The 18,820-nt window shown below is 39.6% G+C and overlaps 1 protein-coding gene across 1 annotated transcript; it reads left to right on the top strand.

Annotated features, from left to right (window-relative positions):
• The first annotated feature begins 1,547 nt into the window (after positions 1-1,547).
• LOC138889920 (uncharacterized) lies at positions 1,548-1,928 on the top strand. The gene has a single exon (XM_070173265.1). The coding sequence runs from the start codon at positions 1,548-1,550 to the stop codon at positions 1,926-1,928; it is 381 nt and encodes a 126-aa protein (XP_070029366.1).
• Positions 1,929-18,820: the final 16,892 nt, after the last annotated feature.

Below are 18,820 nucleotides of genomic sequence, written 5' to 3'. Positions count from 1 at the left end.
AATCATCAAACTCAACATCTTAGCCACTAACTTCTGCATCAACAATACTAGGACTTTCACAAGTCTGCATCACATTGTTCTTAACAATTGCCTTTGGGTTCCCTTTGCTTGCTCGTTCTTAGGATCAACCTCTGATCGCGCTGAAAGCTTCGTAGCACGTGGACCTTCGAGGATCCCAGAAGAATTCTCACATTCCTTTTCAAAATAAATCATACCCCCCATATACGTCTCATTATGCACAGGTGACGGACTTTGGCTAGTGTCTGCTGCATCAAAATTTTGCACGACAATGTCGCTTGCATCAATAAGCTTTTGAATCGCGTTTTTTAGATTCCGACACTTCTCTATGTCATGCCCCGGGGCATCTGAGCAATATGTGCACCTTTGAGAAAAATCAAACTTCTTTGGAAGAGGGTTTGGCATTTTTATCTTGATCGGCTTTAACATGTCTAATTTCCTTAGCCTCTGGAATAGACTGGCATATGACTCTCCCAATGGAGTGAAGGTTTTATTATTCTGCATCCTCTCATTCTTAAATGCTTGATTGGGCCGGAAACCTGATCCAGGGGGTTTCGGTAGGCTCATGGGGGTGGATAGGCATTTTGTGGAGCTGGGTACTTGGAAAGTGATGTATGACTTTGGGAGTTATGTGGAGAGAAGTAGCATTGGGGAAGGTCATTTGGTGCACAAGGATATCCACGGGGACGATGTCGAGGCTAGAAGTATTGAGCAGGAAGGTCCATCGGATCATCTTTTCTATTTCTCTTTCTTCCACCCAAACTTACTAGGATGTTTTGAATGCCTTTCGTAGTATCTTTCAATGTAGAATAACTTATAATTTTGCCTGACTTGATTCCCTCTTCTACCATCTGCCTCATTTTTAACACATCATTGAAGGGCTTTCCCACGGCCGGGATCAAATGACAGAAGTAGGTGGGCCCCTGGGCTTGTAAGAAAAGCTCAACCATTTCTTCTTCACCAATCGGGGTACTGACTCGAGCAGCTTGCTCCCTCCATCCGAGGCTAAACTCCCTAAAGCTTTCCTCCGGCTTCTTTTCCATTTTAGATAGGAAGGAGCGGTATGGGGTAATGCCTGATTTGTATTGAACGTACCAAACAAAATCTTGAGCCATGTCACCCAGTGTAGGCCATTTACCGACATCTTGACGATTTTGCCATTTCAAAGCTGCCCCAGTCAAGCTCTCACTAAAATACGCAATCAACAAATCATCTTTCTCGCAAACACTTCTCATTTCACTGCAATAATCCCTCAAATGGGCTACCGAATCTCCACACCCATCATACAAGTTAAATTGTGGCACTTTAAATCCCGTGGGCAGGCGAACGTCAGGGGACACAAACAGCTCTTTGCAAGCCCTACCCTGGTATCCCATTCCTTGCTTGTTCTTTAAGGACTGTTCTATGCCTTTCAGCCTCCTAGGTATCCCATAGTGAACCAAGGTCCATTGTCTCCTACTAAATAAAATGTCCTATATGAAACAGTCCTTAAGGACCCCTCTGAATTTGTGGCAGCAGATTTCAGAATGATGGTGAATAATCCAAAGGCTAAGAAAATCCTTATCCTTGGACTTGGTCCTGATGAGTACAGTAGACTATCTGCTTTCTCTAATGCAAAGGAGATTCGGGATGAACTCCAAACTTCTCATGAAAGAAAAAACCAAGTGAAAAGATCAAGAATAGAACTACTTATGAGAAACTATGAGCTCTTCTCCATGAAGGAGTCTGAGCCCCATCCAAGAGATGATGATAGGTTTATCATAATAACTAATGAACTGAAGTCACTTGGAAAGGTGTTTACCTCAAAAGAGTTGGTTAACAATGTTATAAGGAACCTTCCAGCTTCGTGGGAATCAAAGGTCACAACAATTCAGGAAGCTAATGAGCTGGACAAGATTTTACTTGATTAGTTGGTTGGAAACTTAAAGACTCATGAAATGAGAAAGATAAAATTGCGTAAGGAAAAACCAAAGAGGGATAAGATCTTGGTCCTTAAAGCGTCCGAGGAAGATGAATGATAGTGATGATCCTGACCTAGCAATGTATGCTAAGTTTAAGAGGTTTATGAAGAACTATAAAATTGCATCTAAGAGAGACCGACGGTAAGCCTAAGCATATTGGTAAAAGCTAATTATGACGGGCACTACAAATGCAGCAAGCTAGACCACATGTCAAGGATTTTCAATATGGGAAATTTAGTAGAGGAAAAAACGAGCTAATAAGGATAAATGGGAGAAGATGAGAGAAAACGATTCCAAAAAGGAAAAATCCTAGCTAAAGGATTTACTAAAGCAATGAAGCAGGCCTTCTTGGCAGCTATGAGGACAATGGAAGTGATAAAGAGGAAGAAAAGGAGGATGAGACCATAAGTCTCTATGCTATAATTGATGAACATCAAGTATTAGAGACAGAGCCTCCAGTACAACTTGGAATGCACATTAGAATACCTCCTCTATTTGATGGACATCACTAAGATGAATGAAGGATGCACATCAAAACGTTCCTTCCGGCCACTGACTTTAACCTATGGATAATTGTTAGTCATGGACCAATCATCCCTACCAAAATGGATGGTGAATATAACAAGTGTAACATGAGAGAAGAGGAATACGTTGATTAAGATCGTTAGCTAATCCAGAAAAATGCTAAATCAAAGGACCTACTCTACAGAAGCTTGCCCAAAAATGTTCTCTACAAAGTGTCCTCTTGTATCCCTGCCCATGATATATGGAGGACCTTGGAAACTGATTTTGGAGATGAAAATATCGAAGTGGAATTAATGACGATTGAAGAAAGACAAATATGAGAAGAAGTGATCGGAATGATGGCCATGAGTGATTCAGAAATTGAAGATGAAACAAATCAGGTAAGTATCTCTAACTTGAAAGAAAACAATCATGATATGCCTAAAAACAACTGATGGCCATAATTGTGACCATGATGAGTGAAATGGACAAAATGAGTGTTGGAAATGATCAGTTAATACGCAACCTTTCATGTGTCAAACTTGATATCAAAGAACTTAAATTTAACAAAGCTAATCTAGAAGGACAGGTCAACGACCTTAAGATCCAGGTTCTTGGGCTCACTTCGAAGTCTTCTAATATACATGGTAAGGAAAAAATGTGTGATATGTAGGATAAGCTTAAAAACTAATTAAAAAAAAGGCTAAAGGTAATCTTTGTGACACTGAATGTAGGAATAAAGTCCTGCAAGAAAATCTAGAAAAGACTAAATATGAACTATCTTGACTAAGCAAATGACATAGATTCTCAGATGCCTTGAATTGACTGAATGATAACTACAACTCTAACAAATCAGGAATTATCTACAGGAAACCCGTTCCTTACTTTGATCCAAAGTATGCAGGAATTTCTGACAACAGAATGTGCATTCATTGCGGAAAGGTAGGACATTTTAGAGATATTTGTCCTGCCTTAATTCATGCTCAGTTTAAAAACACCTTTGGTCTTGCTAAAAATGTGAAGAAGGAAGTGGAACCAAAAGCCAATCCTTTTGTCCATACTAAGTAGATTAAGGTTAACAATAAAATAGCTATTAATCCTATTCCCTTCTGGGCAAGAAGAGATTTGATTCATCCTTTTTCAAATAAAAAAGGATCCAAGCTTGTCTAGGTTCCTAAGACGAACTTGTGATTTTTGGTGTAGGCTAAAGTGAGAGGGAAAATCAAGACAGGTATCTACACAGTGGATGCTCAAGATATATGACCGGAGAAGAGAAAAATTTCTTCCCACTGACAGTCCTCCAAGGAGGGGTGTGTCATTTGGAAATGGGAAAAAGGACCAAATAATAGGTATTGGTAAGGTTAGTAAGTCACTCTCTCATGCTATAGAAGATGTTTATTATGTTGTTGGCCTTAAACACAATCTTTTTAGAATCACTTAAATCTGTGATAAAGGAAATGAGGTAAAATTCAATTCCAAATTCTGCATTGTCACTAAGCTTGATAGTGATGACGTTATGTTAAAAGGTAAGAGACATAACAATGTTTACAAGATATACTTTATGTCTCTTCCTCAGAGTAAGTACACATACTTATGTGTAGTGGAGGATGATCCACTGCTATGGCATCGAAGACTGGGTCATGCTAGTCTTTCTCAACTCAACAAATTGGCAGCAAAGGACTTGGTCCTTGGTCTACAAAAAGTTGAGTTCTCCTCAGACAAGGTTTGTGATGCTTGTGTTAGAGGTAAATGTGTAAGGTCACCTTTTAAATCTAAAAAGGTTGTCAACACGTCCAAACCTCTAGAACTCCTTCACATATACCTATGTGGACCAATGAGAGTGAGGACCAGAGGAGGTAAGAAGTATGTTTTTGTCATTGTAGATAAGTTTTCTAGGTATACACAGATTCTGTTTAGGGATCTAAAGATGAAAATTTTGATGTTTTCTGTGTGTTTGTAAGAATGATCCAACAAAAACTAGGTTGTAATGTATTAAGTATAAGAACAGACCATAGAATTGAGTTTAACAATTCTAAATTCCTTGAGTTCTGTAACACACCTGGTATTGATAATAATTTCTCTGCACCTAGAACTCCATAACAAAATGGTGTTGTAAAAAGAAACAATATATCCTTAGAAGACAGGAGGACGACCATGCTGATTGCTAGTGGACTACCTAAGAGTTTCTGGGCTGAGACAGTCAATACTACCTGTTACTTGCTGAACAGATGCATGGCAAGACCTATTATTGAGAAACTCCCTATGAGTTACTTCGAGGGAGAAATCCCAACATCATTCACCTGAGAGCATTTGGGTGCAAATGTTTTGTCCACAATAATGGCAAAGAAGCTATACATAAGTTTGATAATAGAAGTGATGTGGGAATTTTCTTGGGTTACTCTCCATATAGTAAGGCCTACAAAGTTTTTAATAAAAGAACTATGTGTATAGAAGAAAATGTTCATGTTATTTTTGATGAATCCAATAATTTGGCGAGAAAGGTCTGCAGGATGAAGATTATAACATAGGACTCACTGGTGAAAGAGCTCCTAAGGAACCTGAACCTCAACCTGAAGATGGATACGACGATCACAAGGAAGTTGACAGTGATCATGAGGCACAAGATGGAGAAAGAACTAATCTGACTGCTAACCAGACTGATGAAGCTATACCTACTGAACATGTTCCTTTGCGTCACTCCTTGGGTAAACCATCTCTAGGACTGCAGATCAGCCCATAAAAACATCATAGTTCATATCCGCTAGAGAACATTATCTTTGATCGTAATGTAGGAGTGCAAACCAAGGCATCTCTAAGAAATCTATGTGCACTCACAATTTTCCTCTCACAGGTTGAACCTAAGAACATCAAGGAAGCTCTAATGAATCCAGATTGGATTATAGCCATGCAAGAGGAGCTAAATCAGTTTGAAAGAAGTAATGTCTGACACTTAAAACAAAGACCAAAGAACAGAACTGTTATAGGTACCAGATGGGTGTTTAGAAATAAGCTAGATGAACAACAATATATCACAAGGAACAAGGCAAGACTGGTGGTTCAAGGATACAATCAAGAGAAAGGCATTGACTATGATGAGATGTTTGCACCTGTAGATAGAATGAAAGCTATAAGAATGCTAAAAGCTTTGCTGCACACATGGAGTTCACCTTGTATCAGATGGATGTAAAGAGTGCATTCTTGTACGGTTATCTGAAGGAGAAAGTGTTTGTTAAACAACCTCCTAGGTTTGAAAGTGAAGAATTTCCTGACTATGTGTTCAAGTTAGTCAAAGCCCTGTATGGACGGAAATAGGCTCCAAGAGCTTGGTATGAAAGACTCTCAAAATTCCTCTTAACCATCAAATTTGTAAGAGGAAAGGTTTACAACACTCTGTTTCTGAGGAGCAAAGGCAAGAATGTTCTGATTGTGCAAGTATATGCGGATGACATTATCTTTGGTGCCACTAATAAAACAATATGCAAGGAATTTATTGAGATGATGGGGAATGCATTTGAAATAAGCATGATGGGTGAATTGAACTTCTTTGTGGGGTTTAAAATCAAGCAAACACCTACTAGAACCATGATACATCAGCAAAAATACATCAAGGAATTGCTAAAGAAATTCAACATGGACTCCTCTAAGTCCATCGACACTCTCATTGCCATTACAACAAAACTGGACCTTGATGAAGAAGGGAAAAATATTGTGCAGAAGCTATATAGAGGAATTATTGGGTCACCGTTGTATCTCAAAGCAACCAGACCTGCTATTGTATTTAGTGTGGGATTGCGCGCAAGATTTCAGGCAAATCCTAAAGTGTCTCATCTGAAGGCTGTCAAGAGGATACTAAGATATCTTAAAGGGACTCCTGATCTATGCCTATGGTATCTTAGAGGGTATAAATTTGATCTAGTAAGTTATACTGATGTTGACTATGCAGGTTTTCATGTTGACAGGAAAAGCACTTCAGGAACAAAACATTTTCTAGGTTCATGTCTAGCATCTTGGAGAACAAAAAAGCATAACTCAGTGGTCTCTCTCTCTTCTTGTCAAATTAGAGTCCCCTTCTGATCAGTTTCTTAGACCTGACTGTTTCTCTCAAACCTTAAGCAAGAATCAAGAAATAATTCTCCATTTTCCCTTCATCAATTTTCCTCTCTTATCACCATACCTAAATCCAGCTAAACCTCCTCTAAAGCTAAATCATCATCCAAGACTAAAGCCAAATCCAAGAACATGAAGCCCAAATCAAAGAGAAGTGTAAAACCATCAAGTGAACCTGCACCCACACCTACTCCTTCTCCATTGATATCTTCTACTGTACCTACACCACTATCCTTTTTTCCTACTACTCTCACCATCCCCACCTAGACCGGGCCTTCACTTGCAAAACCAACCACCCATGCATTTGTGCCTACATTGAAAGACACCTTTAAGCCAACCAAGATCAAGGCTACTCCAAGAAAATCTTTCAAGAGTGACAAGGTAGTGTCTAATGCTGCTGCTAAAGTAGACACAATGGTTAAAAAAGCTGTGGTTCAAGGGGAATCAGTACCAGTTACTACAAGTCAAGTACAACTCCCTCCCTCAAAATTAGATGTTCTGGTATCCGCTATTGATGCTGCACCCTTAGATACTGTCCTATCCACAAGTGATAAACCACAAGTGGAGGAACCCAATGTAGAAAAGAATGTAGAAACTTTAGAGAAAGGGGTAGATACCACTATTGTGATGCTTGTGGTTAAGGGGGAAGGGAGTAAAGAACCAGGACAAAAGAGGCATTTCATGGTCTTTCTTTCAGTTGGACGGAGGATGAGGATGATAATAGGGGTGAAAAAGAAGAAGGGGGTTATGGGTAGTCATGAGGGACATCCTACTTAGTACATTGCTATTAAAGAGAAAAAATATAAGAATAAGGGAAATTTTGGTTAAGACAAGGAGAGTGAGACAGAAGATAGGATAGATGAACAAGTAGATAACTCTGCAGAAGAAGAAAAGAAGAGTGAAGAAGAGGGTGATTCTGAGAGTGAAGGTGAGGATCAAGAAAAGTCAAGTGAGAGTGAATGAGAAGATGAAAAAAAGTGAGGAAGAGAAAGAGAATACAAGTGAAGAATCTGAAGGCTCTGTGACTAGTGGGAACACTATCATAGCCCCTTCAAAAGAAGAAAGTGGAGAGAAAAAGACCGAAGAACCTGGGCCCTTGTAAACTCCTTTCACCGGAGAAGAAGAGGCCAGTAGTGATGAAGATAACTTGCCCTTGTTTGAAGTAGGGAAGAAACCTAGGAAGACTCCTATGAAAGCAACAAAGTCTACAGTCCCTGTAAGTAAAGAAGTGGCTCCTCCTACCAGGACTCCTCTCACAAGGAGTAAAAGAAAGGCTGTTGATGAACAAATCATTAAGGAGTCTAGAGGTGCCAAGAAACCAAGGAGGCAAGTTTCAATTATGGAACTTGTTGATGAGTTGGATGGAGAATATGAGTCTGATTCTGCTTTGCCAGAAAAGTTATCAAAACAAAAGATAAAGGTTGTCAAAGCTACAAAAACTGCTACCCCATTTGCAAGGGTCAGTATAGGAAAGAAGAGACAGAGTGTTCCAACTGTGGTTGATAAACTCATAGAGTTCAGGGACAGAAAAGTTCTTAATGGAAAGATTCTTGCAAACACTAATGAAAAAGGGATGGCTCAACTGGTTGAAAAACTTGAGCCACAGGGATGGAAACACATGTTTGTCAAGGCTTTCCCTATTATTTGTGTTCCTACTGTGGTGAGTTCTATGCAAACTTCCAATTTGATGGTAAAATAGTCAAGAGTAAGGTAAGAGGAATTGAGATGGAGTTTGATGCTGAGGAGATGGGGATGCTTCTGAATATTTCTTCATTAGATTTTGACAATTACTTGAACAAAGTGGCCAGCTATAGACAATGATGTGGACACAGGAATTGTGGTCACAAGAAAGTTCTCCCAAAATTTTGAACTGGATGCTCCCAGAAGGTGCACAAGGCTGATATGACCCCCTTCCACAAGTTGTTATTTCACTTTCTCAATTCCTGCATTCTATAGAGGTTTGAGAGAAGACATGAGGATACCCTTTTGGAAATGGTTGTAACGGAACTGCTTGACATTGTTAGACCTATCAATTTCCCTAGCCTGATGATTCAACATATGGCAAGAGCTGCAGACACTTCCAAGCCTAAGCATGCTATGTCTTATGGCTTCATTTTGACTGAGATGTTTGACATGCTCAACATTGCCTTACCTGAGCTTAAGTATGGAAATAACAATGAGGTTTTGGATGTTATTACCCTCAAGCAGTATGGCTATGAGAAGATCCAGGCTAGAGGACCAACAGGATATGCTATTGTACCTGGTAGCAGCCGGGCAACAGAGCTCACTAAGAAGTTGGAGTTGGATGTTGAGGAGAATGCCAAGCATCGAGAAGATAATGATGAGTTAAGAAAAGAAATTAGGCAGCCTAAAGAAGAGCTCAGAAGGGATAGGGAAGCTCATGCCTAACAAATTGCCACTCTTATGAAAGCATTGACCCCCTCTATCTCTCACCCATGAACCTGTTCCTTTCTAGTGTCGTTAACTTCTTTTGTTATCCCAGTGATGCTTTAGTGTTTTTTGTCTTTTTTTGTTATAGTCTGAGTAGGTTGCAACTTTGTTCTAATGGTTTAAGACCAGGCCATTGGCTTATTTTGGCACTACTAAATAACTTCTCTTATAATGTTTTAATGCTTCGTACATTGTTAGATCGTCAGCTTAGTTTGTTTTCTTTGATAATTCTTGAGCTTGTATTGTATCTTGTATGGCCTTGAATCTTACATTAACTGTGCTTAAAATGCCTAACATCTTTTTGTTATTTTTTAATGATGCCAAAATGGGGAAGATAGAGTTGGGGTGTTGTGTATATGTTGGTATGAATATGTGTATCTGTGGTGTAATGTTGGTGTGATGATCATGACTTGTTTTGATTACCTGGTTCTAGTATGGACAAAGTTTATCATCATCAAAAAGGAGAATTTGTTGAATATTGAGATGTTACACCCCATATTTTCGTCAGTAAAAGTGCGTCGTAAGCAAACTAGTGCAACACCAAAAATGACATCATCTTTGGAAGTATATGAATTAAGTTATCATGCTACCTCAGAGTTTACAAATATTGTAGATCATGAACAACAAGTACAAAGAGGGCTGGAAGGTTCACAAGCTAAAGGAGTTGAAGAAAATAATATTTCGTCGAAAGTCGACAAGTTTGGAATGTTATAACCCGTACCTTTGGGGTGAGACTAGGTTTCTTAACATTATAAGAGGGTTATGCTATGATTTAATTTAGTTTTATGATATTCATGCGTTAAGTTTTGAGGCCAAGTGAGTTGTGGAACAAAAGTCGATGAAAGTCATGACATGTTACGTTCATAAGTTTTACTGAAATTTGGGTCAATTATAACTACGATTTTCTCCCAATATACTTAGAGTTATGGGGTGTTTAACCTGTAAAATTGAAGATATATGAGTCTATTTTATAATGCATTAAACCGTTTGTCAATACAACATCATAGTAGATAGATATATGTGTTTTTGCAAGACTGCGCAAACTTCTAGGTGACAAGTAGATGTCACCTACTTGCTTAAATGAGAGGATTATATATGTCCAAAAATGGTCCAGCTCGGGTCGTCCAAAGAGAAATTTTAAAGGACTATTTCTTTCAGATAATATATTGATAATGGGGCTTAAAAACCAGACCTAAACCCCTGCAAACATCCTCCCAAGAATTGCCCACAAACCTTAATTGATTTTCTCCCCTTTTCGAGTTCTAATTGGAGGTAAAACATAGAGTTTGAGGAACCAAGATAGGAGCTGAGTTATTAAACAAATAAGGTAAGTTTAATTCTCCTTCATCCATTTTTTTCTGCTGGAGATGTATGGAAAGTTGTTCTATAATTGTAAGAACTCACGCGACGGTGATCGGAAGCTGTGAGTTCGAGTTATTCACTTGTAGCGGACTGTTTTGTGGACTATTTTGTGTTGCAGTTGGATTGAATATTTTTCTGCTGTTTTATGGAGTTTTGAAAGATAAAGGATGTGGAGAAATACCACATAAATTTAGGGTGGTGGGCTGGTCGTTCGTTGTAACATTTTTGGGCTGTTTGATACTACAACGACGATCGTTTCGTGTATGAAGAAATTGGAGTGTGTGGGCTATTTTGTAGTATTTTGTGGTCATATAAGGTTGGGAAATATATTATATATGTCATTATTGTTGTGTTCTTGTGTTGTTGGTGCTATCCTAAATTTGGAGCAAGATTGTAGGGGAGATGCTGCCCGTTTTAATATAAAATAAGCTTGTCGTTCATTCTGCGATAATGGTACCTTTCATAACTTAATGATAGTGTTATTATCATTGTTTTAGATTAAGGTGCGAAGAGGCGAGTTCAACTTGGTGATTGGAAAGATTTTCATAAGGTATGTTAAGGCTAAACCTTTCATCATTTTGGATGATCCCATAACTACGTGAGTTTGATAATGAGGCATAAAGAAAAGTTCGTATTCCTAAACTTATGTACATTATCCTAGTCTCATAAGTTACAGTATTCTCCCTTATCGGGACATTATATTCAATTAAGTATTTCTTATTCCAATCAAGAGAGCAGAGGGTCTGTATATATATACAGTATTACATTATTTTCACCACTATCGAGCTATAATCGGTGGGCAGGCCCCTATTGGGAAACCTCTGATCAGATGGTAAGTTATATACCGAGCCTACTGTGGCCGAGCACCTATGAGGGAGCATAGAATGGCCGAGATACCTATCCTAGTATGGCCAAAGACCTACGAGCGAGCCTACTACGGCCAAGTATTTACATGTACCGAGCTTTATAGGGTCGTACATTTATTTTACTTACTATATCGAGAGAGTTGAGTCAGTATCAGTAGGTAAGTGTATCTCCAGATCATCTTTGACTCCTAGTTTCTTTCAGTTATTATATTACTAATTCACTTTCAACTTTCAATTATTTTATTGCCTTACATACTCGATACATTATTTCGTACTAATGTCCCTATTCTGGTGACCCGCTGCATTTCATATGTGCAGGTTCATATAGAAAAATGGGTAGACCTCTTCAGTAGGTGTTTCCCGAGTTCAGCTTGATCGGTAAGCTCTACATCCTTTAGAGTTATCGGGTCTAGGGTTTTGTGTACTTATTGTGTATATATGTTATGGGTAGGTCGGGGCCCTATTCCAATCACAGTACATCCATCAGTAGAGGATTGTAGACATATCCTATCAGTTAGTGAAATATGTTGGACTTGTAGGTCTTATATATATATTTTGTTGGTTTGTCAGATATAGTAGTTATGATGGCCTTGTCGGCCCAGCTTTATATTGATGTTTAGTCAAAGCTAGTTTCCGTTAAGTTTTATTTTTTGCTTCTCAAATTATCTTGCAATGTGGCCCCATGGCCAAAGTATGACATTGTATGTTCAGAATCCCTCAGTCGCAAGTTGGTACGCTAGCTTAAGTGAAGCACCGGGTGCCGGTCTCGCCCCCCAGGTTTGGGGTGTGAAAAACTTAGTATTAGAGCAGTTCTATCCTAGGGAGTCTACAAGCCGTGTCTAGTCTTGTTTATAAATGTGTTGTGCACCACATTATATAAGAAGGGAATTACATGGCATTTGGGAGTTGGTTACCCTTCTTTCAAATATAAATCGTGCTATAGAACCGAGTTATAAGAAATTGTTAATTTTACGTGTTGGTGTTTGCATACACATATAACGGTGACTAGGAAGACTAAGACTAGCTAGAGAAGAGATGCAACAGCAGGGTACCCCCAGTAGATGGGGCCTAGTCTGAGACCTAGGGAAAGACCCCTACTCAGCCATTAATGGCTCCTCCACCACCTGAGGAGATTCGTAGGGATATCGCACATCCAGTTCTCCCTCCACTTCCATCAAATCAAGACTTGAGGAGTGCGATGCATTTGTTGACACACTTATTAGATACCTAGCAACATGCTAGGGCATCAACTAATGTAGGATCTTCTGAGGGGTTTGGGAGTTCAAGGGTCCGAGAGCTTATTGCTTTGAGTCCCCCAGAGTTCACGGGGACAAATTAAAGGGAAGACCTGCAGATTTTATAGATCAACTTCATAGGATCTTTTAGGTTATTCATGCCACAGACAAAGAGGCAGTTGAGCTAGCAGCTTTTTAATGTCGAGATATAGCCATCCTTTGGTACGAGGGATGGGAGAGGTCTAGGGGACGTGATGCACCTCCAGCTATTTGGGAATTTTTTTTCAGATGCCTTCTTTGACCAGTACTTTTTGTGGGAGATCCGACAGGCTCGAGTCGATTAGTTTCTAGCCCTTAAGAAGGGAAATATGAGTGTTTGAGAGTATGGTCACCGTTTTGACTCATTGGCCAGATATTCTCCATATATAGTTGCTACTATGCGGGACATGAACCACATGTTTATAGCAAGGTTGGCCCTAGAGTTGACCGAGGTATGTGCCACTGCTGCATTGTAGGATAGTATGGATATCTCCTGGATTCAGGCGTTTGCCTAGAATATAGAAATGGGTAGGCATCAGCAGCAGGGTACAAAGAGGAATAAAGCTAGGGGACTTAAGTGGATGAGATTCACCAAGTCTCAGGAGTAGTCTCAGGGTAGTTTAGACCCCAGTACTTCAGACGGCCACCTAGGCCTCCACCGCCTCAGTTACAGTTATGATAGTTATACTCAGTTAGGACCAAGTGAGAGCTCACGGGCGTCGGGTTTCCAGTGATAACGAAGTTCAGGGTAGACATGGTCATTTTTGCCATGGTGTGACATCTATGTAGAGGACACTTGGGCCAATGCCGAGTAGGTTCCGATGCTTGTTATACATGTGGGCATCCGGGTATATGATGCGAGATTGTCCAAATAGAGATTCTGGGGGTATAGCACAACTAGCGAGTTCAACAATAGGATAACCTATGTTAGTGCGTCCTTCAGGGCATGAGTCTCAGTCTTCGACTAGTAGAGGTCGAGACAGAGGTTCCAGTTCAGGTGGTAACCAGAGCCATATCTATGCTTTAGTAGTTCGACAGGACCAGGATCTTCACCAGATGTTGTGACAGGTATATTGACCATTTTCTCTCACGATGCTATGCCTTGATAGATCCAAGATCTACTTTATCGTATATTACCCCATTGGTCATGAGGAAGTTTGGTTCCTGAAATACTAAGTGATCCTTTTGCGTTATCTACACAGGTCGAAGAACTAATTATTGCTAGATGGGTATACCAAGGTTGTACGATGGCAGTTTGTAGTCATTAGACCTCAGCCGACCTAGTTGAGCTATAGATGATGGATTTTGATGTTATCATGGTCATGGACAGGTTGGTAACTTGCTATGCCACAGTTGATTGACGACATAGGTAGCCAGATTTAATTTTCCAGGTGAGCCAGTCCTTGAATGGGTAGGTAATATAGTGACACCCAGAGATAGGTTTATTTCCTATTTAAAGGCGAGGAAAATTATCGCAAAAGGGTACATTTATCATATTTTGTGAGTTAGAGATGCAGATGCTGAGATACCTACACTTCAGTCTATTCCATTAGTCAAAAAGTACGTAGATGTGTTTCCAGATGAACTTCCAGGTATTCCTCCTGAGCGAGAGATTGGTTTTAGCATCGATTTGCTTCCGGGAACTCAACCAATATCCATCCCTCCGTATAGAATGGCACCTCCGAATTTAAGGAGTTGAAGGAGCAGTTAAAAGATTGCTGGAGAAAAGTTTCATCAGGCCCAGTACCTCATCTTGGAGTGCACCGGTACTGTTTGTACGGAAGAAAGACGGCTCGCTGAGGATGTGTATCGATTATAGGCAGCTAAACAAAATAACTATTAAGAATAAGTATCCACTCCCAAGGATCGATGGCTTGTTTGATCAGTTGTAGGGATCTAGATTCTTTTCAAAGATATATTTGAGGTCGGGGTACCACCAGGTCAGAGTTCAAGAGAAAGATATTCCAAAGGCAACTTTTAGGACCCGATATGGCCACTTCGAGTTCCTTGTCATGTCTTTCAAATTGACAAATGTACCCCCCCGTATTTATGGACTTGATGAATAGCCTATTTTGGCCATTTTTAGATCTGTTTGTGATAGTATTTATTGATGATATTCTAGTTTATTTACGTTCAGAGGAGGAGCATGCAGACCACCCGCGAGTGGTACTCCAAACCCCCCGTGATCATAAGTTGTATGCTAAGTTTTGTAAATATGAGTTCTGGTCTTGGGGCATATTGTATCCGATGAAGGTATAAAGGTAGGCACTCAGAAGATTAAGGCCGTGAAATCCTGGCCTAGACCTACCACTCCGACATAGGTTCACAGCTTTCTAGGCATAGCAGGATACTATCGGAGGTTTGTAGAGGGGTTTTCTTCCCTTTCGGCACCATTGATGAAGCTGATTGAGAAAATAACTAAGTTTCAGGGGACAGAGGCTTGCGAGCGGAGTTTCTAAGAGCATAAGAACAGGTTTACCTCAACGCTAGTTCCATCACTTCCAGAGGGTTATACTGTGTATTGTGATGTGTCAGGTGTCGGGTTAGGATGTTTCCTAATGCAACATGAGAAGGTAATTGCGTATCCTTCAAGGTAGTTGAGGAAGCACAAGAGGAATTATCCGACCGACAACCTCGAGTTAGCTGTGGTTGTCCATGCACTTAAGATATGTCGACATTATTTATATGGTTTTCATGTTGATGTATTTACAGATCATAAAATCCTGCAATATATCTTCAAGCAAAAAGATTTGGATTTGCAATAGAGGCGATGGCTAGAGTTATTGAAAGATTACGATGTTTACATTTTTTACCATCTAGGGAAAGCTAATGTTGTAGCAGATGCCTTAAGTCGCCGATCTATGGGTAGCTTAGTACATGTAGAGGCTGAGAAAAGACAATTAGCTAGAGAGATTCATCAATTGGCTTGTTTGGGGCTTCAGTTAGTAGATTCTGATGATGGTGGAGTTGTTCTCCAAAACACTGCAAAATCATCTCTCATAGCTGAAGTCAAGGAAAGACAATACAAGGACCCAGAGTTGGTCGAGTTGAGAGAGCGAGTTACGTAGCAAATGAAGCCGTTGTTAGAGCTTAAGGGAGACGGGGTTCTCAGATACAGGGGTTGTTTGTGTGTTCCATATGTAGCAGGGCTACGAGATATGATTATGTTAGAGGCATATTATTCGTGGTACTCCATTCATCTTGGGTGGATGAAGATGTATCATGACATTAAGGATGTGTACTGGTGGAATGATATGAAGAAGAACATTGCTAAGTTTGTCGCCTAGTGTCCTAGTTTCCAGTAGGTGATGGTAGAGCACCAGAAGCCTAGAGGCATAATGCAGACTATAGAGATCCCGACGTGGAAATGGGAGGCGATAAACATGGACTTTGTCACGGGTTTGCCTTTTTCTCATCGTATGTTTGCTCACGAAATCAACCCATTTCCTACAGATCTACATATATAGTTGAAGATTATGCAAAGTTATATATTAAGGAGATAGTATGGCTACACGCAGTACCAGTATCTCTTATATCGGACCATGGGGCCTAGTTTACAATACATTTTTGGAGGTCATTTCAGAGAGGTCTACGGATTGGTGAATCTTAGCACGACTTTTCATCCACAGACTGTTGGACAAGCTGAGCGCACAATTTAGATGCTCGTGGATATATTACGAGTATGTGTGTTAGATTTTAAAAGAAGTTAGGATGAACATCTACCTCTTATCGAGTTTGCATATAATAACAGTTACCACTCCAGTATCTAGCTGGCTCCGTACGAGGCTTTGTATGGGCGTAAGTGCAGATCTCCTATAGGGGTTTGTTGTTGGAGAATCTAGGTTACATGGGCCAGACTTGGTTTAGCAGGCCATAAAGAAGGTAGTGTTTATCCGGGAGCGACTGTTGACAACTCAGAGTCATCAGAAGTCATATTCTGATGTGCGACGACGAGACTTAGTGTTGGGTGTTGATGATTGGGTGTTCTTATAGGTATCACCTATGAAAGGCGTGATGAGGTTTGGCAAGAAAGTCAAGCTAGTCCACAATATACTGGGCCTTATAGGATTATCCGGAGAGTGGGCCAAGTAGCTTATGAATTAGAACTGCCCTCGGAATTGGAGTCTGTCCATCCGGCTTTTCATGTATCTATGCTATGGAAGTGCATTGGCAATACTACCCGAGTGGTGCCCACTGATGATGTACAAATTACGGAGGACTTATGGTACGAGGAAATTTCAGTTGCCATCCTAGATCCACAAATCCGCAAGTTACGAAATAAGGAGGTAACCTTCGTGAAAGTTTAATGGAGAAGCAAGAATGTGAAAGAGATGACTTAGCAACCGGAGGAAGAAATGAAGTCCACATACCCCCTCCTATTTCAAACTGAAGATATGGCTCGAGATGTGATACTTTAGCACAGTTCTATCCAGGCTAGTAGGTCATCTCGTAAGCTCTTATTTTTGACCTTCAATATTTATAATTGATATCCGTATGAGCCCAAATGTTGCTATGTATTGATTTTGCCATGTGTGGCATGTATAGTATGTTTTTTGGCTACGTGCAGGTTGGTTTTAGTCTAGTGTACAAAAGAGACTAGCAAAATTTCTCCAAGTCTCTAAGAGTAAACATTCGAGGATGAAAGTTCCTAAGAGGGAATGATGTTACACCCCATATTTTCGTACGCAAAAGTGTGTTGTAAGAAAACTAATGCAAGACCAAAAATGAGATCATCGATTGAAGTATATGAAGTAAGTTGTCATGCTAGCTCAGAGGTTACAAATATTGAAGATCATGAACAACAAGTACAAAGAGGGTTGGAAGAAAATAATGTTTTGTCGAAAATCGACAAACTTGGAATGTTATAACCCATACCTTTGGGGTAAAAATAGGGTTCTTAACATGATAAGAGGGTTATGCTACAGTTTATTTTAGTTTTATCATAGTCATGTGTTAGTTTTGAGGTCAAGCGAGTTGTGGAACAAAAGTCATCACATGTTACGTTCATAAGTTTTACTGAAATTTGGGTCAAATGTAATTGCAATTTTCTCCCAATGTACTTAGAGTTATGGGGTTTTCCATGCATCAAATTGAATATATATGAGTATATTTTCTAATTTATTAAACCGTTTGTCAATATGACATCGAAGTAGAGAGATGTATGCATTTTTGCGAGACTGCACAGACTGTTAGGTAACAAGTATGTGTGTCACCTATTTGCTTAAATGAGAGGATTATATATGTCCAAAAATGGGCCAGTTCGGGTCATCCGAAGAGACCCTTTAAAGTCCTATTTACTTCATATAATACAATTATAATACGGTACAATAACCAGACCTAAACATTTGCAAACATCCTCCCAAAAATTGCCCACAAGCCCTAATTGATTTTCTCTCCTTTTCATGTTCTAGTTGGAGGTAAAACCTAGAGCTTGAAGAACCAAGATAGGAGCTGATATATTCAACAAATAAGGTAAGTTTAATGCTCTCTTTCATCCATTTTTTCTGCTGGAGCTCTATGAGAAGTCGTTCAATAATTGTAACAACTCAGGGGACGGTGATCGGAAGCCGTGAGTTCGAGTTATTCACTTGTAGCGGAGTGTTTTGTGTTGCAGTTGGATTGCATGTTTTTTTACTGTTTTTTGGAGTTTTGGAGGAGAAAGGGTGTGGAGAAACACCACATAAATGCAGGGTGGTGGGCTGGTAGTTCGTCGTAACAGTTTTGGGTTATTTGACACTACTACGGTGGTCGTTTTATGTATGAATAGATTGGAGTGTGTTGGACTATTTTGTTGTATTTTGTGGTATATATAAGGTTAAAAATAATGTATATATGTTGTTATTGTTTTGTTCTTGTATTATTGGTGTTATCTTGAATTTGGAGGAAGTAAGGATTATAGGTGAGATGCGGCCCGTTTTAAAACAAAATAAGCGTGTCGTTTGTTGTGCGATAGTGGTACCTTTCGTAACTTAATGATAGTGCTATTATCATTGTTTAGATTAAGGTGCGAAGATGCGAGTTCAACTTGGCAATTGGAAAGATCGTAATAAGTTATGTTAAGGATAAACCTTTTTTCATTTTGGCATGATCCCGTAACTATATGAGTTTGATAACGAGGCATACAGAGAAGTTCGTATTTCTGAACTTACGTACATTATCCTAGTCTCATAAGTTATAGTATTCTCCCTTATCGGGACTTTATATTCAGTTAAGTATTATCTTCTTCCAGTAAAGAGAGCATAGGGTCTATATATATATATATCAACCTTATCGAGAC

This window comes from Nicotiana sylvestris, chromosome 4 (assembly GCF_000393655.2).
Source record: "Nicotiana sylvestris chromosome 4, ASM39365v2, whole genome shotgun sequence".
NCBI classification, from domain to species: Eukaryota; Viridiplantae; Streptophyta; class Magnoliopsida; order Solanales; family Solanaceae; genus Nicotiana; species Nicotiana sylvestris.
This window is presented reverse-complemented; position numbering and strand designations above follow the sequence as displayed.